At 50.0% G+C, this 21391-nt stretch overlaps 1 protein-coding gene across 1 annotated transcript in view; it reads left to right on the top strand.

Annotated features, from left to right (window-relative positions):
• BDH1 (3-hydroxybutyrate dehydrogenase 1) overlaps window positions 1-21147 on the top strand; it is a 39090-nt gene extending 17943 nt beyond the window's left edge. The window contains exons 3-7 of the mRNA XM_021692394.1: window positions 2225-2297; window positions 2963-3073; window positions 12675-12816; window positions 18998-19150; window positions 20342-21147. Coding sequence (XP_021548069.1) covers window positions 2225-2297; window positions 2963-3073; window positions 12675-12816; window positions 18998-19150; window positions 20342-20811 — 949 coding nt within the window. The 3' untranslated portion in view covers window positions 20812-21147. The remainder of the gene's footprint in view (window positions 1-2224; window positions 2298-2962; window positions 3074-12674; window positions 12817-18997; window positions 19151-20341) is intronic.
• The last annotated feature ends 244 nt before the right edge of the window (window positions 21148-21391 follow it).

Here is a 21391-nt window from a genome sequence, read left to right as displayed (position 1 = left end):
CAATTGGACATTCATAAGCAAATAAATAAACTTTGACCTAAGTCTCACATTGTATGCAAAACTCAAAATAGATTGTGGACTTAAAATGTGAAACATAACACTATCAAATTTTTAGGAAAAAAAACAAGAGAAAATCTTCGGGTTCTGGGATAGGTAAAGAGTTCTAAAACTTGACACCAAAAGCGTGACCCATAAAAGGAAACATTGATAAATCAGACTTCATCCAAATGAAACAATTACCCTCTGCAAAAGACCTTGTGAAGAGGAAGAAAAGACAACTTGTAGAATAGGAGAAAATAGTTGCATCCTGCATATGTAACAGAGGACTAGCATCTAAAGCCTGTAAAGAACTCTCAGAACTCAATAGTGAAAGAACAATACAATTAGGATATGGACAAAAGAGGCGCACCTGGTGGGCTCAGATAGGACAGCCTGTGACTCTTGATCTCAGGTTTTTAAGATCGAGCCCCAGACTGGGTGTGGAGATTACTTGAAGATAAAAAAAATTTTTTTTTAAAGAAGAATATGGACAAAAGACACGAAGAGACATTTTACCAAAGAGGATATACAGATGGCAAATAAGCACATGCAAAGATGTTCAACATCGTTAGCCATTTGAGAAATATACTTTGAAACCACCATAATCAGAATGGCTAAAATTTAAAAAATGTGACATCACCAAATGCTGGTGAGGATATGGAGAGACTGGATCACTCATCCATTGCTGCTGGGAATGTAGAATGCTACAGCCACTCTGGAAAGCAGTTTGAGAGTTTCTTAAAAACTAAATATGCATCTACCGTATGACCCAGCAATTGCTCCCCTGGGCACTTACTCAAGAGAACAGATGTGTACAAAAACTTTCACAGGAATGTTGATAGCAGCTGTATTTGTAATAACTCCAAACAGGAAACAGCACAGATGCCCTTGACTAGTTGAATGGTTAGGGGTGCCTGACGGGCTTAGCCAGGAGAGCACGTGACTCTTGAGCTCAGGGTTGAGTTCGAGCCCCACACTGGGCATGGAGCCTACTTAAAAACAAAAACAAACAAACAAAAATAGTTAAATGGTTAAACAAACTGTGGTATATCTGTGCCGTGGAATATAATTTAGCAATTAAAAAAAGAACAAATTACCGATACATGCAACAATCTGGTTGAATCTCCAGAGAATTATGTTGAGTGAAAAAAGCAATGGAGAGCAGATTAGTGGTTAAAGAGGATGTGGGGTGGGACAGAAGTGGGTGTGACTATGAAAGGGTAACATGAGGGATCCTTGTGGTGATGGAAATGTTCTGTATTTTCACTGCATCTGTGTCAATATCCTGGTTGTGATATGGTGCTATAGTTTTGCAAAGTATTACCATTGGGGGAAATTGGGTAAAAGGTTACAGGACATCTCTTTGTTATTTCTTAACTGCATTTGAATCCATAATTATTTCAAAATAAAAGTTTAATTGAAAAAAAACTATCAGGGGGGCACCTGGGTGGTTCAGTCGTTGGGCGTCTGCCTTCAGCTCAGGTCATGATCCCAGGGTCCTGGGATCGAGCTCCACATCAGGCTCCCTACTCTGCAGGAAGCCTACTTCTCACTCTCCCACTCCCCCTGCTTGTGTTCCCTCTCTCGCTGTCTCTCTCTCTCTGTCAAATAAAATCTTAAAAAAAAACCCAAAAAAACCCAAAACTATCAGGGGGCGCCTGGGTGGCTCAGTGGGTTAAGCGTCTGCCTTCAGCTCAGGTCATGATCCCAGGGTCCTGGGATCGAGTCCCACATCGGGCTCCCTGCTCGGCTGGAAGCCTGCTTCTCCCTCTCCGTCTGCCCCTCCCCCTATTCATGCTTTTTTTCCTCTCTCTCAAATAAATAAATAAATAAAATCTTTTAAAAAAAGGAAAGAAAAAAAGTATCAGGAAGCAGCGTAAAACCTCAGGGTGAAGGCATTGAATTTGCAGAAGGCTTTGTTAACAAAGCTGTATCCCCGGAGGGCGATTCCTACACAGAGGCAAAAATGGCCACTGCACCTGCGAGCTGACTTTGTCCCAGCTCAGCAAGCCTGGAGGAAAGAGGCTGTCTTCCTCAGCAGTACCAGCAGATTGTCCTCAGGGGCTTGGGGTGGGGAGCAGTGGGGGGGCACACTGGTGACTGAGGGTCCTCTGAGTTGTTTGCCCCAGGAACGAGGTCCAGGCAGGAGCACAGCGTTTGCTCATGGCTTCCTTTTCTCCTGCAGGCACATGCTGATGTTTTACTCCGCCTCTTTGGTCCCTATCAGCCGTCGTGCTTATTCCGATCAGGTGAAGCCGGTGAGTGGCAGCCCAGCTACGGTGGTCACAGCCCTTCCCTAGGGGCCCCCAGCCCTGGGCCACCCTCAGGGTGGGACTTTAGTGCCTCTGGGATGCTCAGAGCCACTTTCTCACTCTCTCAACCACCCCACTTCCACCATCAGATGAAGTTGGGGGTTAAGAGTTTAGACTCTGGGTTCTCTCAGTCCTGGTTTCAGTTCCAGCTCTACCACGGACTGACTACCTTGGGCATTTTGGAAATATGTTTCCTCACTTGTAATGTGGCGTAATGATCATACTTAACTGTGTGGAGTAACTGTGGGCATTAAATAAGAAAAATGTGTGCACAGTGCCTTGCATATGGTAAGAAATGATAAATACCTTGATGATGGGTGTCGTGATGATGAGGGTTGTAGATGAGGAACCTGAGGTCCAGAAGGGAGAAGTGACTTCCCCAGGTAACATTGTCATTTGGTGGCAGAATTTGGGTTAGAACCTCATCTCCTGATTCTGAGTCCCAAGCACTTTCCACTCTACTATGGTGCTTCTCTAGTAGCTAGAGGCAGGTGGGGAGGGCCAGGACTGGCCCCCTCAGGAAACACTAATTGTTACTGCCCAGAGGAGGCTTGCTCACCATGCTCTTAGGATCCTGGGTTCCTAATGTGGGGTCTGACCTTCTAAAACAGGTTGGCAGCAAAGCTGTCCTGGTCACAGGCTGTGACTCGGGATTTGGGTTCTCCTTGGCCAAGTATCTGCATTCAAAAGGCTTCCTTGTGTTTGCCGGCTGCTTGATGAAGGTAAGAGATGGATCATCTTTGTCACCATTGTCCTTTACACATAGTTTCTGTTTTGTAGAGTTTTAAAAATTGTAGTAAAATACACATAACATAAAATTTACCTTAACCATTTTTTTTTTAAGAGAGAGGGAGAGGGAGTGTGGGGTGGGGAGGGACAGAGGGAGAGAGAGAGAATCTTGAGAAAGCTCTACACTCAGCGCAAGCCCGATGGCAGGCTCGATCTCATGACCCTGAGATCATGACCTGAGCCAAAATCAAGAGTCAGACGCTTAACCACCTGAGCCACCCAGGCACCCCTACCATCTTAACTATTTTTAAGTGTAACATTCACACTGTTATACAGCCATTACTCCCATCCATCCCCATAACACTTTTCATCTTGGAAAACTGAAACTCTATACCCAATAACTGTCCATTTTCCCCTCTGTCCACCCAGTGGCAACCACCATTACAATTTCTGTCTTTATGAATTTGTCTATTCTAAGTACCTCATATAAGTAGAATTTTATAGTATTTGTCTTTTTGTGACTGGCTTATTTCACTTGGCATAATGTCCTCAAAGTTTGTCCCTATTGTAGCATATTACAGAATGGTTCCTTTTTAAGGCTGAATAATATTCCATTACATGTATATATCACATTTTGCTTATCCATTCATCTGTCGTTGGACACTTGGGTTGCTTCCAGGTTTTAGCTATTGTGAATAAGGATGCTACGAACATGGATGTACAAATATCTTTTTGAGACCCTGCTTTCAATTCTTCTTGGTATATACTCAGAAGTAGAATTGCTAGATCACATGATAATTCTATTTTTAATTGAGGAACTGCCATAGTGTTTTCCACAGTGGCTGCACCATTTTACATTCTCACCAACAGTGCACAAGGGTTCCAATTTTTCCACATCCTCACCAATACTGTTTTTTTAACAGTGGCCATCTTAATGCTGTCAGGTAGTATCTCATTGTAGTTTTGATTTGCATTTCCCTAATGATTAGTGATATTGAGCATCTTTTCACGTGCTTATTGGCCATTCATATATCTTCTTTGGAGAAATGTCTATTCAAGTTCTTTGCCCAGTTTTAAACTGGATTGTTTGTTGTTATTGTTGTTCTGAATTTTAGGGCTTATATATTCTGGGTATTAATTCCTTATCAAATATAAGATTTGCAGATATCTTCTCCCATTCTACAGGTTGCTTTTTTATTCCATGGGTAGTGTCTCTTGATGCACCAAATTTTAAAATTTTTATAAGGTCCAATTTGCCAATTTTTCTTTTGTTCCCTGTGTCTTTGATGTCATATCCAAGAAATCATGGCCAAATGCAAAGTTGTGACGCTTTTGTCCTGTTTTCTTCTAAGCATTTTACTTTTGGGGGTCCTACACTTAGGCCCTTGATCCATTTGGAATTAATTTTTGTCTATGGTATTAGGTAAGGGTCCAACTTTTTTCTTTTGCATGTGGACACCCAGTTTTCCCAGCACCATTTGTTGAAAATACTGTCCTTTCCTCCCCATTGAATAGTCTTGGCACTCTTGTCAAAAATCATTTGACCATATATGTGAAGGTTTATTTCTGGGCTTGCTCTTCTATTCCATTGTTCCATGTGTCTGTCTTTATGCCAGTACTAGATTATTTTGATTAGTGTAGCTTTGTGGAAAGTTTTAAATCAGTAAATCTATATCATCCAGATTTGTTCTTCTTTTTCAAGATTGTTTTGGCTCTTTGGGGTCTCGAGATTTCCTATGAATTTTAGGATATGTTTTTCTGCAGAAAACATCATTAAGATTTTGACAGGTATGGGATTCAATCTGTAGATTGCTTTCAGTCGTATCTATGTTTTAACAATATTAAGTCTTCTGATCCATGAATGTGGGATGTGTTTCCATTTATTTCTGCCTTCTTTAATTTCTTTCAGAAATGTTTCATAGTTTCATTGTACAAATCTTTTACTTCCTTGGTTAAGTTGATTCCTAAGTATTTTATTCTTTTTGATGGAATAAAATAGAATTATTTTTGTAATTTTGTAATTTCCTTTTCAGGTTGTGCATTGTTTGTGTACAAAAATGCAACTGATTTTTGTGTGTTGACTTGATATCCTGCTACTTTGCTGAATTCATTTATTAGTTCCAATAAGTTCTTGGGGGAATCTTTCAGGTTTTCTACATATAAGATCCTATCATCTGAAAACATAATTTTCCTTCTTCCTTTCCAATTTGGATGCCTTTCATCTCTTCAACAGACTCCAGAGTTCCAAAATAGTGCACTTGTCTAGGTGGGGAAAGTGATTCCTGCTGCTTCCTATTCCGCCATCTTCCCAGAATCCTACTTCAAGCTGAGTATTTAATCCCAGGACTACCCTGGACTTGGGCCAGCATTTGTAGTTGTTTTTTAATTGCTTTCCAAACAGCTGGTTCATCTGTTGCTTAAAACAGTCCATACCTTTTCTCTTCACTTCAGTCTCACTTGTTCTTCATAGCTTTGTTCATTCATTCATTCACTCATTCATTTGCCAAATGCTTATGATGTGCCTGCCACTTTGATAGGTACTGTAGAAGAATATTACCTGGTCCCTGCATCTAGGGAGCTCACTGTCCAGTGGTGAAGGACAGTCATGCACAGATCACCTGGAAGAGTTAGAGTGAAGAGGGTTCTCAGAATTGTGTGGAGTGTTTAATGAGAGTGCGTAGAAGGAAGGGAATGATCCTGGCGTGACAGAGTTGACATTCGTTCTGGGTCATGGAGAATGAGTAATGCTGTCCCAGGTAGAGACTGAGGATCCTTTGTGATTCATCAAGTGGAATTTAGGGTGTCTGAGGGGAAGCACTGGGACATGAGGCTGCAAAAGGAATAGGGGATGGTTCTTCCAGTCTGGAGAGTTGTGCAACCTCACCACAGTGCATCACTCAGAAATTTCCCTCCCTGGGGAAGCTGGGAAATATAGTTCTATTCTGAGACGTTATGTACTCTGCTTAAAATCAGGGGTTCTACTGCTATAGAAGAAGGGAAGAATGGGCGTTTAGGACAATTTGCTGCCTCTTCTCTGTAGATGAGATATTTTTCTTTATTTTGAAGGCAGTAAGAATCCAGAGAAGGAATTATTTTTATACTAGATTTAATATCTGTAAAAATAATACCTGTTCAGTGTAAAAGTTTCAATAATATGAACAAACAAAAATAATAAAGTAATTTGCATTGCCACGGTTTGAACATATGTTCAGATCAGAGAGGGTTTATTTGTCCTTTTAATTTTTCTTCTTTTGAATCATGAAAGTAATACATATTTATAATAGATTCAAATCAGACAGAAGTGGATGATGTAAAAAAAGTAAAGTCTTTTTACTGCAGTCTCTTGCCCCAGTGCAACTAAAATGTATGTGTGTACATTATTTATGACTTTTGCTAATATAATCAAAGCCACAGTGAATATTCTTACACATATCTTTGCTGGTTTTCATTAGTAATTCTTAGGAAAATTTTCTAGATTTGAAAATACTGGCTAGAAAGGTGCAGATTTTAGGTTTTATTCAAGTCTGTCAAACGGCTGCTCCCAAAAGCTATACCAATGCCCACTCCCTCTGACATGCATGCAAAAACTTGTTCCAAAACGGATTTGGGGGTGATGGGTGAGGCATGCTTGGAGTCGCGTTCTCTGCATCATGTGGACCTGCCTCAACAAGTCCTCGCAGGATCTGTGATGCCACAGAACATTTCGTGCCTTTGAAGTTCCTTCTCCATGTTTCCAGCGCGTGTGCCATCCTGCTGGATTGTCCAGGGATGCAGGGACTATGTCCCGACTCCGTGGTGCAGAGCTGTGCGGAGGAGCCTTTGAGAGAGAGAGTCAGGGCCGTGGATTCTAGTCCCGTATCGGCCACTAGCCCAGGGACTAGGCAGACACCTCCCCTCCCCGAGCCCCTTTCTTATAATAAGGGCGTTGGACTGGGTGCTCTGACGTCCTCCCACGCCCACAGCCACGATCCTGACTTAGTGGCTGGTGTTCTCTTTAAAATACCAGACCAGGTGACTGCCAGATTGTGTCTGTTGGTGTTACTTGCTGCCTGTTTTGGTGTCATGTGTAGACGTCTTTGCTGGTCAAAAGCTAGAGGAGGCAGAGGTCACTAGAGGTTTGAGTTAATGATGCCAATCAGAAAGCAGTCAGAGCCACTGGCGACCTCAGATAAAGTCTTCCAGCCTGCTTCTGAGATGTTAAGCCACGCGGTGGATTCTGGCTACATCTGTACCCCAGATGTACTGGTCTTGCTTAGACTTACCCCTCCTCTTGTGCCTCAGGTCTCAGTGCGTTGGGCCAGCGCAAGGGCTTGGCTCCAGCAGATGTCTGTAATCTCCTGCATCATTAACTCCTCACTCTCTGCTGGATCATTTTGGCGTGCGTGCGCACACACACACACACACACACACACACGCTGACAACCTCCCATCCCGTGTGCACTACTAGCTCATTTCTCTGCACCCCCAGAGGGTTGTTTGTACTAGATAGTTTCACCTATTTACTTCCCATTTTTCTTTCAACCCACATGGATTGGGCTTTGGGCCCCTCCCCTCTGTTTATTTGTTCTTTCATCCAACAAATATCTCTTGAGTACCTACAAGAGCCAACAATATTCTGCTTTGGAGATATAGCATATACTAATTCAATGAAAGGTTCTTGCCCTTGTGGAGCTTACATGGGGGAGGGGGGAGACACACAAGGAGATAGATAAATAAGTAGATTGCTTTCCTATGGGATGTTGAAGCTATGGAGAAAAATAAAGCAGGAAAAGGAGATGGAGGGTGAATGTGGTAGAGGGGGTGTTGGGTTTTAAAGAGGAAAGAAAGACCTTACCGAGAAAGTGACAGTGGAAGGAGGTAAGGGGTTAGGGAGCAAGTCTTGCAGATAGAAGGGGTAAGAAGAGTCAGCCAAGCCAGAGCCCCAAGCAGGGCATGTACCTTTGTGTCAGAGAACAGCAGGAGGCCTCTGTGGCTGCAGTGAGGGAGGGAGGGGGGAGAATGGAGTTGGGGGGCAGATCTTGCATCATAGAAGGGACAGATTGCCTCTCTCTGGGTGCAAGGGAAGGCTTGATAGGCCAAGGTGGCATCTCATTGCCATCTGGAAGGACAAACGGGAGTTCCTTGTGGTGGGTGGTGATGGCATATTTAGTCTGAGGAAGCTGAAGCCCAGAGCCCTCATGGAGTAAGAGCAGACCAGCTGGGAAAAGAAGGCAGGGCCGGACCAGGGGGACACAGGGTGCCTTTGACATGGCTTTTATCGAGGACGTCAGCAGCCCCCATGTTGCCAGATCGATTGGCCACTTCTCAGACCATATCGTACTGAACCTATCACAGCTTTAACGAACAAACCACTCTTGCATGTTACCCTTTGTTTCGTGACTTTTGGACACCCCTCTCTTGGTTTTTCTTCCCCTCCCTTGCTAGCTGCTCTCACTGCTCATCCTGTGACTATTACAAGACCCCAGGTTTATTCCTCTTCACTGTTTCTTGTGTGTGTGAGAGATGCTCCCATTTCACATGCTGAGTGTCCTCAACCTGCCTTGAGGTGCCGGACCATCTAGCAGGACAGACTGAGAGTCTATAAAACCTTGCTGCCAGGTTCAGTCTGTCACCTGCCTCAGTGTGGTAAGAAATGGAGGTGGAGAAGGTGGAGTTAGTTAACACTGGATGTTAACTAATTGGAATTAAAAAAAAAACTTTAAAAAAAAAAAACAACTATTAGAGAGCTTACCATTTATGCCCTGGAGTCTGAGGCCACAGAACGGTGTGTTAATATTTACCGAAAGATATCTAGAGGCCCAAGAATGGGGCTGGAGTGGCTCATCTGGAAGCAGAACAGAGAGAGCTGCACCAGGAAAGGGCTGTCCTTCTGCCCGGGCCAGACACTCTTGCCTGGACCTGATGTGGACGAGGGGGAGAGCTCCTGGAGTCATTGTAAGGATGCCCATCCAGTGACACTCCTAGGAACACCCATGTGGTCCCAGCCAGAGGGGTGCCTCCCTGAAGCCCGGGCTGAGGGAGAAGAGGCTAAGCTGGAGGTGTCCAGTGGAGGGATCTCTGCAGAACCCACGAAAGCAGCACAAGAAGGGAGGGCCAGCTCTCATGCACCTGCCATACCAGGTCACCAACAGCAGACAACAGGACCAGCCTCAGAAGACTACAGTGTTACCCCCTAATTTGCCAGCCCCTGGATCCAACCCTGGAAGGGTCAGAGATTAAGGAACAGGTGAGAAGGAGCTAGAAAATAGGGAGAAAGGCAGTCTTCACCCCTATCTGGCGTCCTATGGGCTTCCCACACTCCCCTAGGTCTGGGTCAGGGCAGGCTTTAAATTGCATACAAGGTGGAGGGCTTGGGTTTTCAAACCAGGCTGGGCTTGAGTCAGTTGATTAGTAGACTGAACTGGACTCTTTAAGTCAAACAAAGAGGTTCTCTATTATCTGAGAATGTGTGGAAACACTATAAGAAGTGCCTAAAATTTCATCCAGGGGTAGAAAAGAGAGCTCACAGATGAAATGTAAAGGGATAAGGAAAGAAGTGGGTTTATCAGTAAACCAGTTCCATAGGCACTGACACAGCAGGACTGAAAGCTTGTCCCCAAGCAGCAAGACAGATGAAGACGAGGACAGAAACCCTGGAGCCTGGGAGGCGGTGTAGCCTTGGACTGAGGACAGGTGGATCTGGAAGGGGGCCAGCTGCTGTGTTCTGCAGCCCCTGGGCTGAGGGTGGTCAGGAAAGGTTTTCTCTGAACAGCTGAAGGCAAACTGACAGTCTCTGTCCCCGCTGATGTGGCCGTCAGGAGCAGGATGTGGAGGCTGCTCAGAGTAATGAGGACTCCTGGGGAGATCTGTCGGGAAGGGAGGAGGTGGGTTTCTCTCCTGAGATCCTGAATGCTGAGCCTGAAGCTGTGAGCCGTGGGACGAACCCCTGGTTTCCTCTGAGGAAGGGTTCTTAGCTGCCACGTTGCCAAACTGAATTCACGTGGGCCCCCTGAGCTGGATGAAGAGCCTCCCCTGGGGATTTCGGGGGCATGGGCTCCATGCTGGCTAGAAGCTCAAGGAGAGGTCTGGTGTGGAGTCCGAGAGTTGCTGAAAGGTGGTGGCAGGGTTCACAAAGGCCAGGAAGAGGACAGGATGCTCAGGTGCCTGTCCTCTTGGAAGTAGGCATCAGCACCCGCTCAGGGAGCCAGACCACCTGGGCTCTGCCCTGAGGGGCACTTGAGGGGGCACGACATGAAGACTGCATTCAAACAAGATAATGTGATTTCTTGGTGTCTGTGGGCACCAGCCCTTCCCTCCTCTGGACTGGAAGCTGTCGTCCCTGGGAGTTCTTTGCTGGCGGACCCTCTCGGGGAACTGCAGCAGGAGTTCTAGGCCTGTAGATAGAACACCTGCCTATTGTCCAGGAAGGTTGGCACCTCCAGGGATTTCAGAGCCAAGCCTTGGACTAACCGAGTCTTACACCTGGCGGCTGTGCAGAGGGGACCCCGGGTGTAGCTAGTGTGCCTGGTGTCAGGCGGGGCAGAGACTCAGAGGGCCACACGTGTTGCTTCTCTTCAGGACCACTGCGGAGGCTCCCTGTAGAGGATGACTGTTTAGGAGTGGAAGAGATCTTGGGGGACTGGGGATTGGCCTGACCTTCTGTCTGATGCCTGGGTTTTCTCCACACCACGTCCCCCACCCTGCCCCAACCCCGGCCTCCACCCTCACCGTCTGAACTCTTCCCAGGCAGTCTCGCCATCTCCGGACGATGAAAGTCACTCCTCATCTTGGGCTGAATTTGACTTCTTGGCCCTGCTTCTGTTTTGTGGGTGGCATGGGACCAGTCTGCTCCCTCGCTCTCATGTTCTCCCCAAGTCTCTCTCCAGAGTGATTACCTCCAGCACCTCGGGCCCCATTTGACACAGTCCCATCACCATTCTCTCCTATGTCTCTCTCACATGGCATGATGCAAACATCTCATCCTGGGGTCCTCCTGGTTCAGACCACTTACACCAGGCTCAGCCTAATTCGCAGAGAACTTTTCACTGTGGACATATGCGGACATCCTTGTGCTTCCTACTCTTGGCCTTGCTGGAGAGGTTAGCTTCAGTACCACCTGTATCTTGGCTGAGAGTAGGCATTTCTCTCTCACTTCAGCCCCTGGCAGCCCCTGCCGTCCTCCTGCTAGATGCCTTCCTGTTTCCTGCACCACTGAGAAAGTCACTTCCAATTACATTATAACTGATGGTGTTTGATTTTCACATCCATTGTAGCTCATCCCTAAGGTGGAAAAGATATGGGTAGTAGAATGGATGAAATATGGTAATAGAACCTGTCTCACGGTGTGCAGACTAATGAGAAATGCATGTCAAGTGCTTAGCACAGTGGGAAGCACCGTCAACACTCAGTGAATGATGCTCGTTTTTATTCATGCCCTCTAGCAGCTCACCACTGCGTCCCAAGAAGACCCCCACCCACCTCCCCAGCCTCCTGTGCAACCGCTTCCTTATGCCCCTGCTCTGCCTGCAGAGGCCTTACCTCTGCCTGAAATGTCCCATCCCCAGGGCCCCTCTGGTCCATGACCTTGGCTGTCACTGCTCCTGAAAGGCCTGCCCTGGCCGTGTCCCCTCCTGCAAGCTTTCATGCTGCAAATACTGCCCATATTGTTCACTTATGCATCCTCCCCCTTCCCAAAAACGTGCCTCCTTGAGAACGGGGGATGAGTTATTTATTTTTGTGTCTCCAAGTTCTTAGCGCAGTGCTGGAACATAATGGAGGCCCAAGAAATGCTTGCTGAGTGAGTGACACTTTCTCGTGTTTAATAACACCTGGATTTACGTAGCACTGTATAGTTTAACAGGTTTTTAATAAAGATGACTCTGTCATTCTATTAACCTGAGCAGGTCAGGACAGGTGGCGATGTCCTTATTTCTAAGCTGGAAAAACTGGGCACCTGTTAAGGGTTGCACCTGAGGGCACAAAGCCTGGGTAGTGACGGGACTGGAATGAGAGCCTGCTCTGGCTTCTGACCACCTTGGTGGTGACAGGCCCGTGGCTTAGACCAGAGGTGACAAACTGGCAGCCCCCTAGTCACATGTGGCCTGTGGATGCGCTTTGGCCTACACCGTGTTTCTTTTTTAAATGTGAGTAAGTTGCCAACACTTAAAAAATTGGGAACTCCTAATTACTAGCTTAAACATCTGAGCATCTGGCGAGCCTGGGTTACACGCGTAGCCACACGGACGGCAGCTAGTGGGGGGGAGAGGAAGCCTCGTGCTTCATTCCCAAGTTCCCCCCCCCCCCCCCCCTGTCAGACACCTGCATGCCTAGCCCTGATAGGTACTGACTTCGCAACCTTTGCTTAGAGAAAGGCTCCCGCCGATGAGGCCTTGGGGAATTGTGTGTGTGGCACTTGGGTTGGCTTGATCTGTCATCAGTCCTGGGGTCGAATAGAACCACCTGCCGCTTGAGCAGCCCCAGTGGGTCTCCAGAGACCCCGTCCTGCAGTTGTTAGTTGTTAGTAAGCCCCAGGCTTTGGCAAGGCCTTGGCCCTGGTCCTCCGACTGGAGGCAGGGTGGGAAGGAGGTGGTTGACCAGCAACTCTCTCCTCCCCAGGACAAAGGAGACGCTGGAGTCAAGGAGCTGGACAGCTTGAAGAGTGATCGACTGAGAACTGTCCAGCTCAATGTCTGCAAAAGTGAGGAGGTGGAGAAAGTGGTGGAGACCGTCCGCTCAAGCCTGGAGGACCCTGAGAAAGGTAGGGGGCCCGTTGGGGCAGCAGGGTTAGTGCACCAGCCGTTCCGAGGGCACCTTTCCTAAACACTACCCCCCATTTGCCGGTATCCTGTCAAAAGGCCGCTTTCCCTGTTGTTGAAGCTCTTCTTGCACAGCGGGAGGAAGTGGGCTAAATTAAACACACGCATGCAATAAGGCAATGTGAAATAAAGCCAGAGGTGCTTTCAAAATCTCTAGGGGTGGTGAATAGATGAGCATGGGGGCAGGTCAGTTCAGACAATGCTCATCGAATGCCCACTCTGGGCCAAGTGTTGGGGACACAGAGATGGCCAAGACACGGTCCTTGTTCCCAGAGACCTCACGGTTCACTGCGGGGCTAACCCAGATGATCTCCACACCCCCTCTCAGGAAGCAGCACATGACAGAGGGACACAGCCCAGCCCTGGGTGGGGTGGGGAGCCCGTTAGTGAGAGCAGATCATGGCAGGGTGCAGGAAGGCCATTCCAGGAGTGGGGGAGAGAAGGAACAATGGTGGGAAGCACACAGGGTATGCTGGGGGACAAGTCCGTGGTCAACTCTGGTGGAGGTGGTGGGGGTTGAGGGGTTGAGGAGGGAGGTCAGGCAGAGCCTGGGGTCCATGGCCGCTCTCCTGAGGGCACCAGGAGCCATGGTAGATTTCCCAAGGGGAATGACCTGTCAGTCTGGGGACTGGGGCAGCAGTGTGGAAGGTGGATTTAGAGGGAGAACATGAGTGCAGGAGTACCCCTGAACAAGGGCAGCAGGTGTTGGGGATGAGGAGAGATCAGATCCGGGAAGACACGGCTGGCTGGACTTGGTGATGCATGCACGCGGGGGATGAGGGAGGGGCATGAGGCCTCTCCTGACACATGGTGCCCCCCCCACTGGAGGAGCAGGGTGAGGGATGCGGAGTGCCCATGGGATGCCCTGCGGGAATGTCTCAGTGGAGACCAGACGTCCAGGGCTGGAGGTGAGGCTAGAGTGGGGAAGATGCAAGGTGGGCCTCCTGGGAACGTGAGCAATCAGGGGCTGGAGAAGGGGAGAGGCAGCTGGCAGAGAGGTTGGGTACTGTGCCCCCAGAAGCTGAAGGAACAGAAAGTTTGAGGGCCAGTAGCCCACAGGGTCACATGCTGCAGAAAGTTCCAGTAACATAAGGACTTGGGTGTTCTCCCAGTTCAGCCCATGGAGGGACCTTGGTGGGAGGGGCTCTGTTCAACAGAGGGGAGGAGACCGCATTCAGGGAGCACACAGCCATGGTGCATTCTGGGCTACTTGCTTCCTCTCAGACGTTTACCTTTGAGCTTCCCGGCAGACCAGGCAGAGAGGGTTGTCTCCTCCCCACAGATGGACGGGGCAGCTCTCCTGAGTGGTGACTTCAGGCACTAGTAGGAAGGGGGGAAGAGAGGGCACCACCGGGCCGGTGCTGGGCTCTGTTGAGCATTTAGGAGCCAGGCAGAGAGGCTGCCATCTCCCAGCGGCTGCCTCAGAGCTCCTGTGCCGAGAAGCTGTGCTCGGGCTGCCAGCCTGTCACTGACGTCCCCTTGTCAGCCCAGGGCTGCCCCCACCTCCAAAGCCGGCCATTCCCAGGCTGCTCTGCTCTCGGAGGAGAGGCCTGTGGGTTCCCTCACTCACTGGACATCTGTTTCGCAGGGCCAGGGCTCCCGTCCCATTACGGAAAGGCATGATGGGTCCCATGGGGTGCTTCGCAGCTCAGGAGGTACAGCCTGCCTCGGCCCTCCCGCCCGCCTTCATCAACCAGGAGGCAGGCAAACAACTGCAGTCGGTGCCATAAAGCCCCCTCGTGGCAGCCTGAGGGTCTGTGGTGATTTAAAATGCCCATGGAAGGAAACCGCCGCTGTAGACCCAAGCACAGAGTGGGGCTGCACCAGAGCTGGGGGCTGCTCCGGACCCTGGTCCCGGTCCCCTGCCGCCAGGATAGAACCACCTCCATTCCCTGTATTGGTCCGGCCAGTTCACTTGAGTGGAACCACAAGGGGGAGGCGCTCACCCCCCTGCCCTGGGACTGAGCTCAAACCCTACTCCCACCCCGATGCATAAACTTTTTCCTGCTGCCTTTTTCCACATGACACATTCCAGCGAGGGTTGATAAACCACAGCATGACCTTATTTACCCAATGCTGCATTTTCTGGAAAAAGATTTGAAGATTTTTTTTAGGTCTGAAAAAGATGAGAAATCTGTCAGACATGTGGTTGTCCAGGTCTCTCTCTCCCCACTTCCCCCTCCACCTCTCTTTCTTCCCTGTGGCCCGCACCCCTGCCCCACCAAGGGCTGTCGTTTTCCCCGTAGAGCGGCTGCCATTCCCCCCTTCTCTGGCAATGCTGTCTTTGAACTCCAGGTGGCGCCCTTCTAGAGCTTTCTGACCAGCTTGGGGTCCCTAAGGGGGTGGCCACTTCTGGCTCACTCTACCCAGGCAGGATCCTTCCAGGAGACAAGTGGAGTGCGCGTTTTGATGGCGAGTTTGGTGCCTTTCATCCTGGCTCCGTGGAACAGGGGAGCCAGCCTCGGGGGGTGAGATGAAGGGGATTGTCTGATCAGAGCAGGTGAGCCATCTGCCACCAGCCCCTGCACTCGCCAGCAGAGCTCCAAGGGACTGGATGGACATCTGGACACTGCCTACCCGCACCGCAGCGAAGGGCTGAGTGAGCCAAGCGGCAGGCCTGATCTTGAAACCACCACTTAACCTCACAGTCCAGAGATATTTATTGAGTACCTGCTGTATGCCTGGGAGTGTGCTGAGCACCAGTGAAGGTATGACCTGGCAGGAGGAGTTTGTGGTTGGACACCAGCCAGATGTAAGTCGGTGGCTTCATGGCAGGACCTCTTCAGAACGGTTACAGCACTGGGGACATTGTGCCATGGAGAAGGAAGACCCTGCCTTACATCTGGGACACCCTCAGTCTGCGAGTGAGGAGACTGCACTTACCGTGGGCTTCACCCTCTTACTAGAAGTGTGACCTTGGGCTTGTACCTTCCCCTGTGTGGGCCTCAGCTTGCCTATCTGTGAAGTGGGAAAAGTGCCCTGCTCACACATCCGGTGCTCACACCTAGATCTGACCGCTGCAGGAACATGGGCAGAATATCAGCAAAAGCTGTCCTCAGGCTGAGGAATGGGGAGCTGAGCAAAGCCGGGAGAAGCCACGAGGCAGAGGAGTGGCCGGTTGTTCAGGCTTCCGGAGGGCAGAACAAGAAGCATGGCAAAGGAGGCCTCACGTACCCCTGCGGAGGGAATTGCCGGAGCAGGAAGTGACCGAAAGAGGAGGAGAGTCTGGCTGAGGGGCCGGCCAGGATGGAGGTGGAGGACAGAGGCTGTAACAGGGAGACCTGGGAGAAGTTCTCCAGTGATACAGGATGGAGATGACAAGGACCCACCCTAATGCTGTGGCAAGAGGAAAGAAGACACGGATTTTATGACACAGCAGAGGAAGCCATCAGCAGCACAGGGCCGAGCATGATGGCTGTGTCTTCACACAGACCTGGGTCCAAATTCCATCCTGTCCCCCTGTTAGCTGAGTGACATTGAGCAAGGTGCTTAACCTCCTGGAGCCTCAGCTGCGTCCTCCAGACCTGGGACAACTTAGCATCTGAATGAATGCACGCAGAGTGCTGAGCCCAGGGCCTGGCCGCTGTCCTTTTGATCTTGACCAGTAGTGTTAACAGTTCTCATCAGATGGGGGAGAAGCGAGAGTGTCCAGGGGTCTGTTAGCGAAGAGGAAAGTGAGGCGTGGGCTGGGGCTGCTGGAACGCGCCGTGCTGGTTTGTGGGAGGGCGACCTTGGGGGCACTGAGGTGAAAGTGACCGTCAGGAGGAGACTGCAGTCGGGAGAGAGCCATGAGTCCGAGGGGTACACGGGAACCCTTGACGTCTGGATGTGCCAGGGCTGTTGCAGGAAAATAGCCATCCCTCAGACCAGCAGGAATGTTCACTGTGAGTTCATTTGGAAGTTGGCTGAGGACTCCAGAGAGCTCCTAGGTCCACAAACTATTACTCCTTATCAAGTCAGCAGACCTATAATCCAGGAACAGTGTGCTTTCACAGGTCAAGTTCAGTTACACTCTTTTGGATATCAGTGTCAAATGTAATTAGTTTTTAGCTGGAAAAAAAACACAACTGTGTATTTGAAGGTGTGATACGGTCTCGTGTGAGTCAAACACAAAGCAGCTGGAAATTTCCATGAACATAAAGAAGACGAGCCTGCCTAGGCATTGAGTGTAATTTGGGAGAAGGTGGTCTAGGATAGGACATTGGTGGATGCCTGTATTTAGGGGGCAGGCAGAAGAAGGGTGGTGGGGGAGGGATGGAAGAGATGCTTGGGTATCATTAATGCCAAGGAAGGAATGAGTGTCAAGAACCATGAGTAGTGCTCATACCGGGGAGGAGTGAAGATGGGAGGGAGGGATGATGGGGCATCCTTAGGATGTCGCACTCCAGACACTGTGGGACAGCAACAGGGCTGGAACCCAGAATGGCAGGGAAATGGGGTCTGGAGGGTGTGGCTTGTGTTCTCAGAAGCCTGGTGGTGGAGGGAAGGAGAACAGACGGTGGTGTGAGGATGTAACATGGTAAAGAGGAGGTTCTTTAGGATCTTGAGACATGGTATTTGTAGACATTCATCTGACAAACATTTATTGAGCATCTAATGTGTACAATGTTGGAGGGAGGGAGCCAGGGGTAAGAAAAGGGTTGAAGTTGCATAAAAAAGGAACAAGGAGTGATGGCTTATGGTTTGGAAGGCGGAGGGTGAAGTGTCAGCCTTGGCAGGTGGTGGGAGGCCTCCTGCTCTTCCTGGGAAGAAGAGAGGGGTGAAGACCCCCAGGGAGGTCTGCAGGGCGGGGGCTGTGGTGGCCACGTCACCGCGAGGTCACTGGTGAGACCCGAGGGCCTGCGGCTTCAGCTCAGCCGCCGTGGGGAGTGAGAGGGAGAGCTTCACGAGCACTTTGTTAACCAGCAATTTCCTTCCCTAATAAATGTCCTTAATTCTCCGTAATTGAAGGAGAAGGCACCAGAGGTCAGTTGAAGCTTTAATTTGGGTAACATGGAAGGAAAGCAGCTAGAGACCAATTACTCTGTCATTTACACAAACTCATTTCCATGATTAACTTGGAAAGTGAAGCGGGGCCAGGGTTCCCACAGGCAGGAGGACAGCTCTGCCCTGAGGCTGCAGCCCATGCAGTCCTCACACCCCACAGATGGAACTCAGAGGCCCTGCAAAGCAAGGTGGCCTCCTCGGGGCCTCCTTCCCTCATTCAGCTCTGCCTCTGACCTGCTGGGCATGCTGAAACCATCCTCCTCCTCAGGGCCTCTACTTCCCTGGCTGTCAAAGTAGTCATGAGAGCTCCGAGGATCCTTCTAGCACCAGTGTTCCCTGAGTCTACAGGTACAGAAGCCAGCTGTCCCCTAGCTGGTCTTACAGGAAACAGTCCCCCCAAGTGTACTCAGTGTACGCTTGCTCCAACTCTGTACCCCACCCGGGACCACACAAGGCTGAGGGGTGTTCTCGACCTGCAGAGACCAGGTGTATACACATGGGCCGTGGGGGCTCACCAGTGATAACCTCAAACAGTGCATGCTTCAGAGAGGGGAAGATCCGAGAATGGAGTCATGGTCAGGAGGGTCTCAGGATGGATCAGGACTGGGGCTCGACCTGAGGTCAAGTCTTAGCTGAGCCTCTAACTGCTGTGAGACCTTGGACACTGGGTCCCCTCCCTGGTCCTCCAGAGAAGACTTGGCCTGGAAGACTCCTGAGGTTCTCCTGGCTTCTGGCTGGAGGTCAAAGGCAAGCGAAGGTGCAGAGGCAGAAATGAATACACAGTGCAGGGTGAGGGGAGGTGACTGCACGGAGCCAGTGGGACTGAGTGAGCCGAGGTGGGACTCCAGGCTGCGGACACCTGGCAGGGCTGGGTCATGGTGGGCCCAGAGAGTCCATGCAGGGAGAAGCGAGATAGTAATTGGACGTTTTAGATTTAAGGGAGGGTCACAGCCAGCACCGTAGGCCTCTCTGTCTCCTGTTATTTTTGGTGATTCTAGAAAGTGTCCCAAGAGCCTTGGACAAGAAGTAGCAAGTTAAGGGGAAAAGGGACAAAGCGAAGAGGGGCATGGGCTGCAGGCTGATGGTGTCTGAGGCCAAGCGTGCGTGGTGACCATGGTTCTGTCCCATCCTGTCCAGGCCTGTGGGGCCTCGTTAACAATGCGGGCATCTCAACTTTCGGAGAAGTAGAGTTCACCAGCATGGAGACCTACAAGGAAGTGGCGGAAGTGAACCTTTGGGGCACAGTGAGGATGACAAAATCCTTTCTCCCCCTCATCCGAAGGGCCAAAGGTGAGTTGGAAAGGGATTTCCTCCTGTCCCACCTTTTCATCTTTGCTTAGAATGGAAAGAGGTCTCAGCAGAGCCAACCTCCATAACCCAGTTAGGCTGAGCACAGGACTCTCGGGGGCTGTGCAGGTCTTGTGGATGGTGGCAAGTGGAAGTGCCTTGGCCAGCCAGATGGGAAGGGATGTGTGGTTTTCAGAAAGGAGGGCAGCTGAGAGGTCAGCTGTCTCAAAGGCTAAAAGATTACAGCAGTCATCCCACTCTGGGGACCTAATCTAGAGAAATAACCACCCTGTGCACAGAGCTGTGTGTATATACATCAACTATCAAGAGAGGCATGGTTAAGTCAGTTTTAGTATATCCATTCTATGGGTTACTATGCCACAGTTAAAAAATAAGACAGTTGTGGTAAAGTGTAAAATATAGAAATAATAATAATCAAGATTAGAAATTTAGAGAACAGACAAAATTCTCAAACCATGTTAGGTAGCCGAAGAAGTCACTGATTTAGATGTTCTCCCTAGATAGCAAACAATGATGGCAAAAGGAGATGATCCACACGATCTATCCCAAAGTTTCAGCAATGATAGAATGAACCCAGAGAGCAGCTGTAGGATTTCAGAAGAAAACCCCAACCCTTCCGTGATTTCCAACTTAGAGGTTTCTGAAAGGTGTCTCCCTGTGGCGCCCAGGATGGGGCCGTGCCTTCACTTCCTGAGGGCACTCCCAGGGCAAGCAGGTCCCAGGTCCGCTTGGGCTTACTTGGAAGGGCTCCACCTCCATCCCACTACCTGAGGCCGGGCCTGTGGAAAGCCTCTTGAGGTCACCACTCTCTTCCAGTGCCGGAGACTGTCCACATGTTCTAGCCCTGAAATCAGGTTCGGAACCCTGGCTCGGCCGGCTTGCAGCGAGAGCCCTAGTGGGTCCTAGCAGTTTGCCCTCCTGGTATGCAGGCCTGCTCATTTCTCTTCCCCTGTCCTGCCTGGCACAGTCAGGGAAAATCTGGCCATGTGGGCCTGAGCCGGCCTCGATTATGAATTAGAAGGCCCCCTGACCCTGGGTAGTTCAGGCATCGAAACAGGTGTCAGGGCTAGGAGGCCAGGTTCCAGCCGGGCCTCTGGAAGCCTGCCAGGCCCCAGGCCCTCTGCCTGACCAGTCAGTGCCTCCTGAGCAGGGGTTTGCTGTCTTCCTTTGTAGGCCGTGTTGTCAACATCAGCAGCATGCTGGGCCGCATGGCCAACCCGGCCCGCTCCCCATACTGCATCACCAAGTTTGGGGTGGAGGCCTTCTCTGACTGCCTGCGCTACGAGATGCACCCGCTGGGCGTCAAGGTCAGCGTGGTGGAACCTGGCAACTTCATCGCCGCCACCAGCCTCTACAGCCCTGAGCGCATCCAGGCCATCGCCGATAAGATGTGGCAGGAGCTGCCTGAGGTGGTGCGCCAGGACTACGGCAGGAAGTACTTTGACGAGAAGATCGCCAAGATGGAGACCTACTGTAACAGTGGCTCCACGGACACATCCCCTGTCATCAGTGCTGTCACCCATGCTCTGACCTCTGCCAGCCCCTACACGCGCTACCACCCCATGGACTATTACTGGTGGCTTCGAATGCAGGTCATGACCCACTTGCCCGCAGCAGTGTCCGACAGGATCTACATACACTGAAGACGGTCCCACTGGCCTCTGTTGGGGAGCCCTGGGGGAAGGGAAGAGAGAGGGGCGCAGGGAGGGAGGGTCTTGTGTGGTCGCCGCTTGAGTACCACCTTGTGCATTACCCACAGTCCCAGGAGAACCTACCACCCAGTTGTAGGATTAACCAGAGGGGATAGCCCAGCCCTACTTGTGTGCACGGTGAGTGGTTTGGGCCTTCTCGGTCGGCGTACGGAGTGGTGGGCAGGCTCCCTACACCTCAGGGCAAACATAATACATCCATCTTTCTCAAGTTGATTTCATACAAAGAGTTTGGGAAGACACATTTATATTAAACACAGATTTATTATGAAATACAATATGAATCCTTTACGTTTTATTTATTTATTTTATTTTTTTAAAGATTTTATTTATTTATTTGACAGAGAGATAGACAGAAGAGCACAAGCAGAGGGAGTGGCAGAGGGAGAGGGAGAAGCAGGCTCTGCACTGAGCAGGGAACCCGATGTGGGACTCGATCCCAGGACCCTGAGATCATGACCTGAGCCGAAGGCAGACGCTTAACCATCTGAGCCACCCAGGTGCCCCAATCCTT

This window comes from Neomonachus schauinslandi, chromosome 1 (assembly GCF_002201575.2).
Source record: "Neomonachus schauinslandi chromosome 1, ASM220157v2, whole genome shotgun sequence".
NCBI lineage: Eukaryota > Metazoa > Chordata > Mammalia > Carnivora > Phocidae > Neomonachus > Neomonachus schauinslandi.
This window is presented reverse-complemented; position numbering and strand designations above follow the sequence as displayed.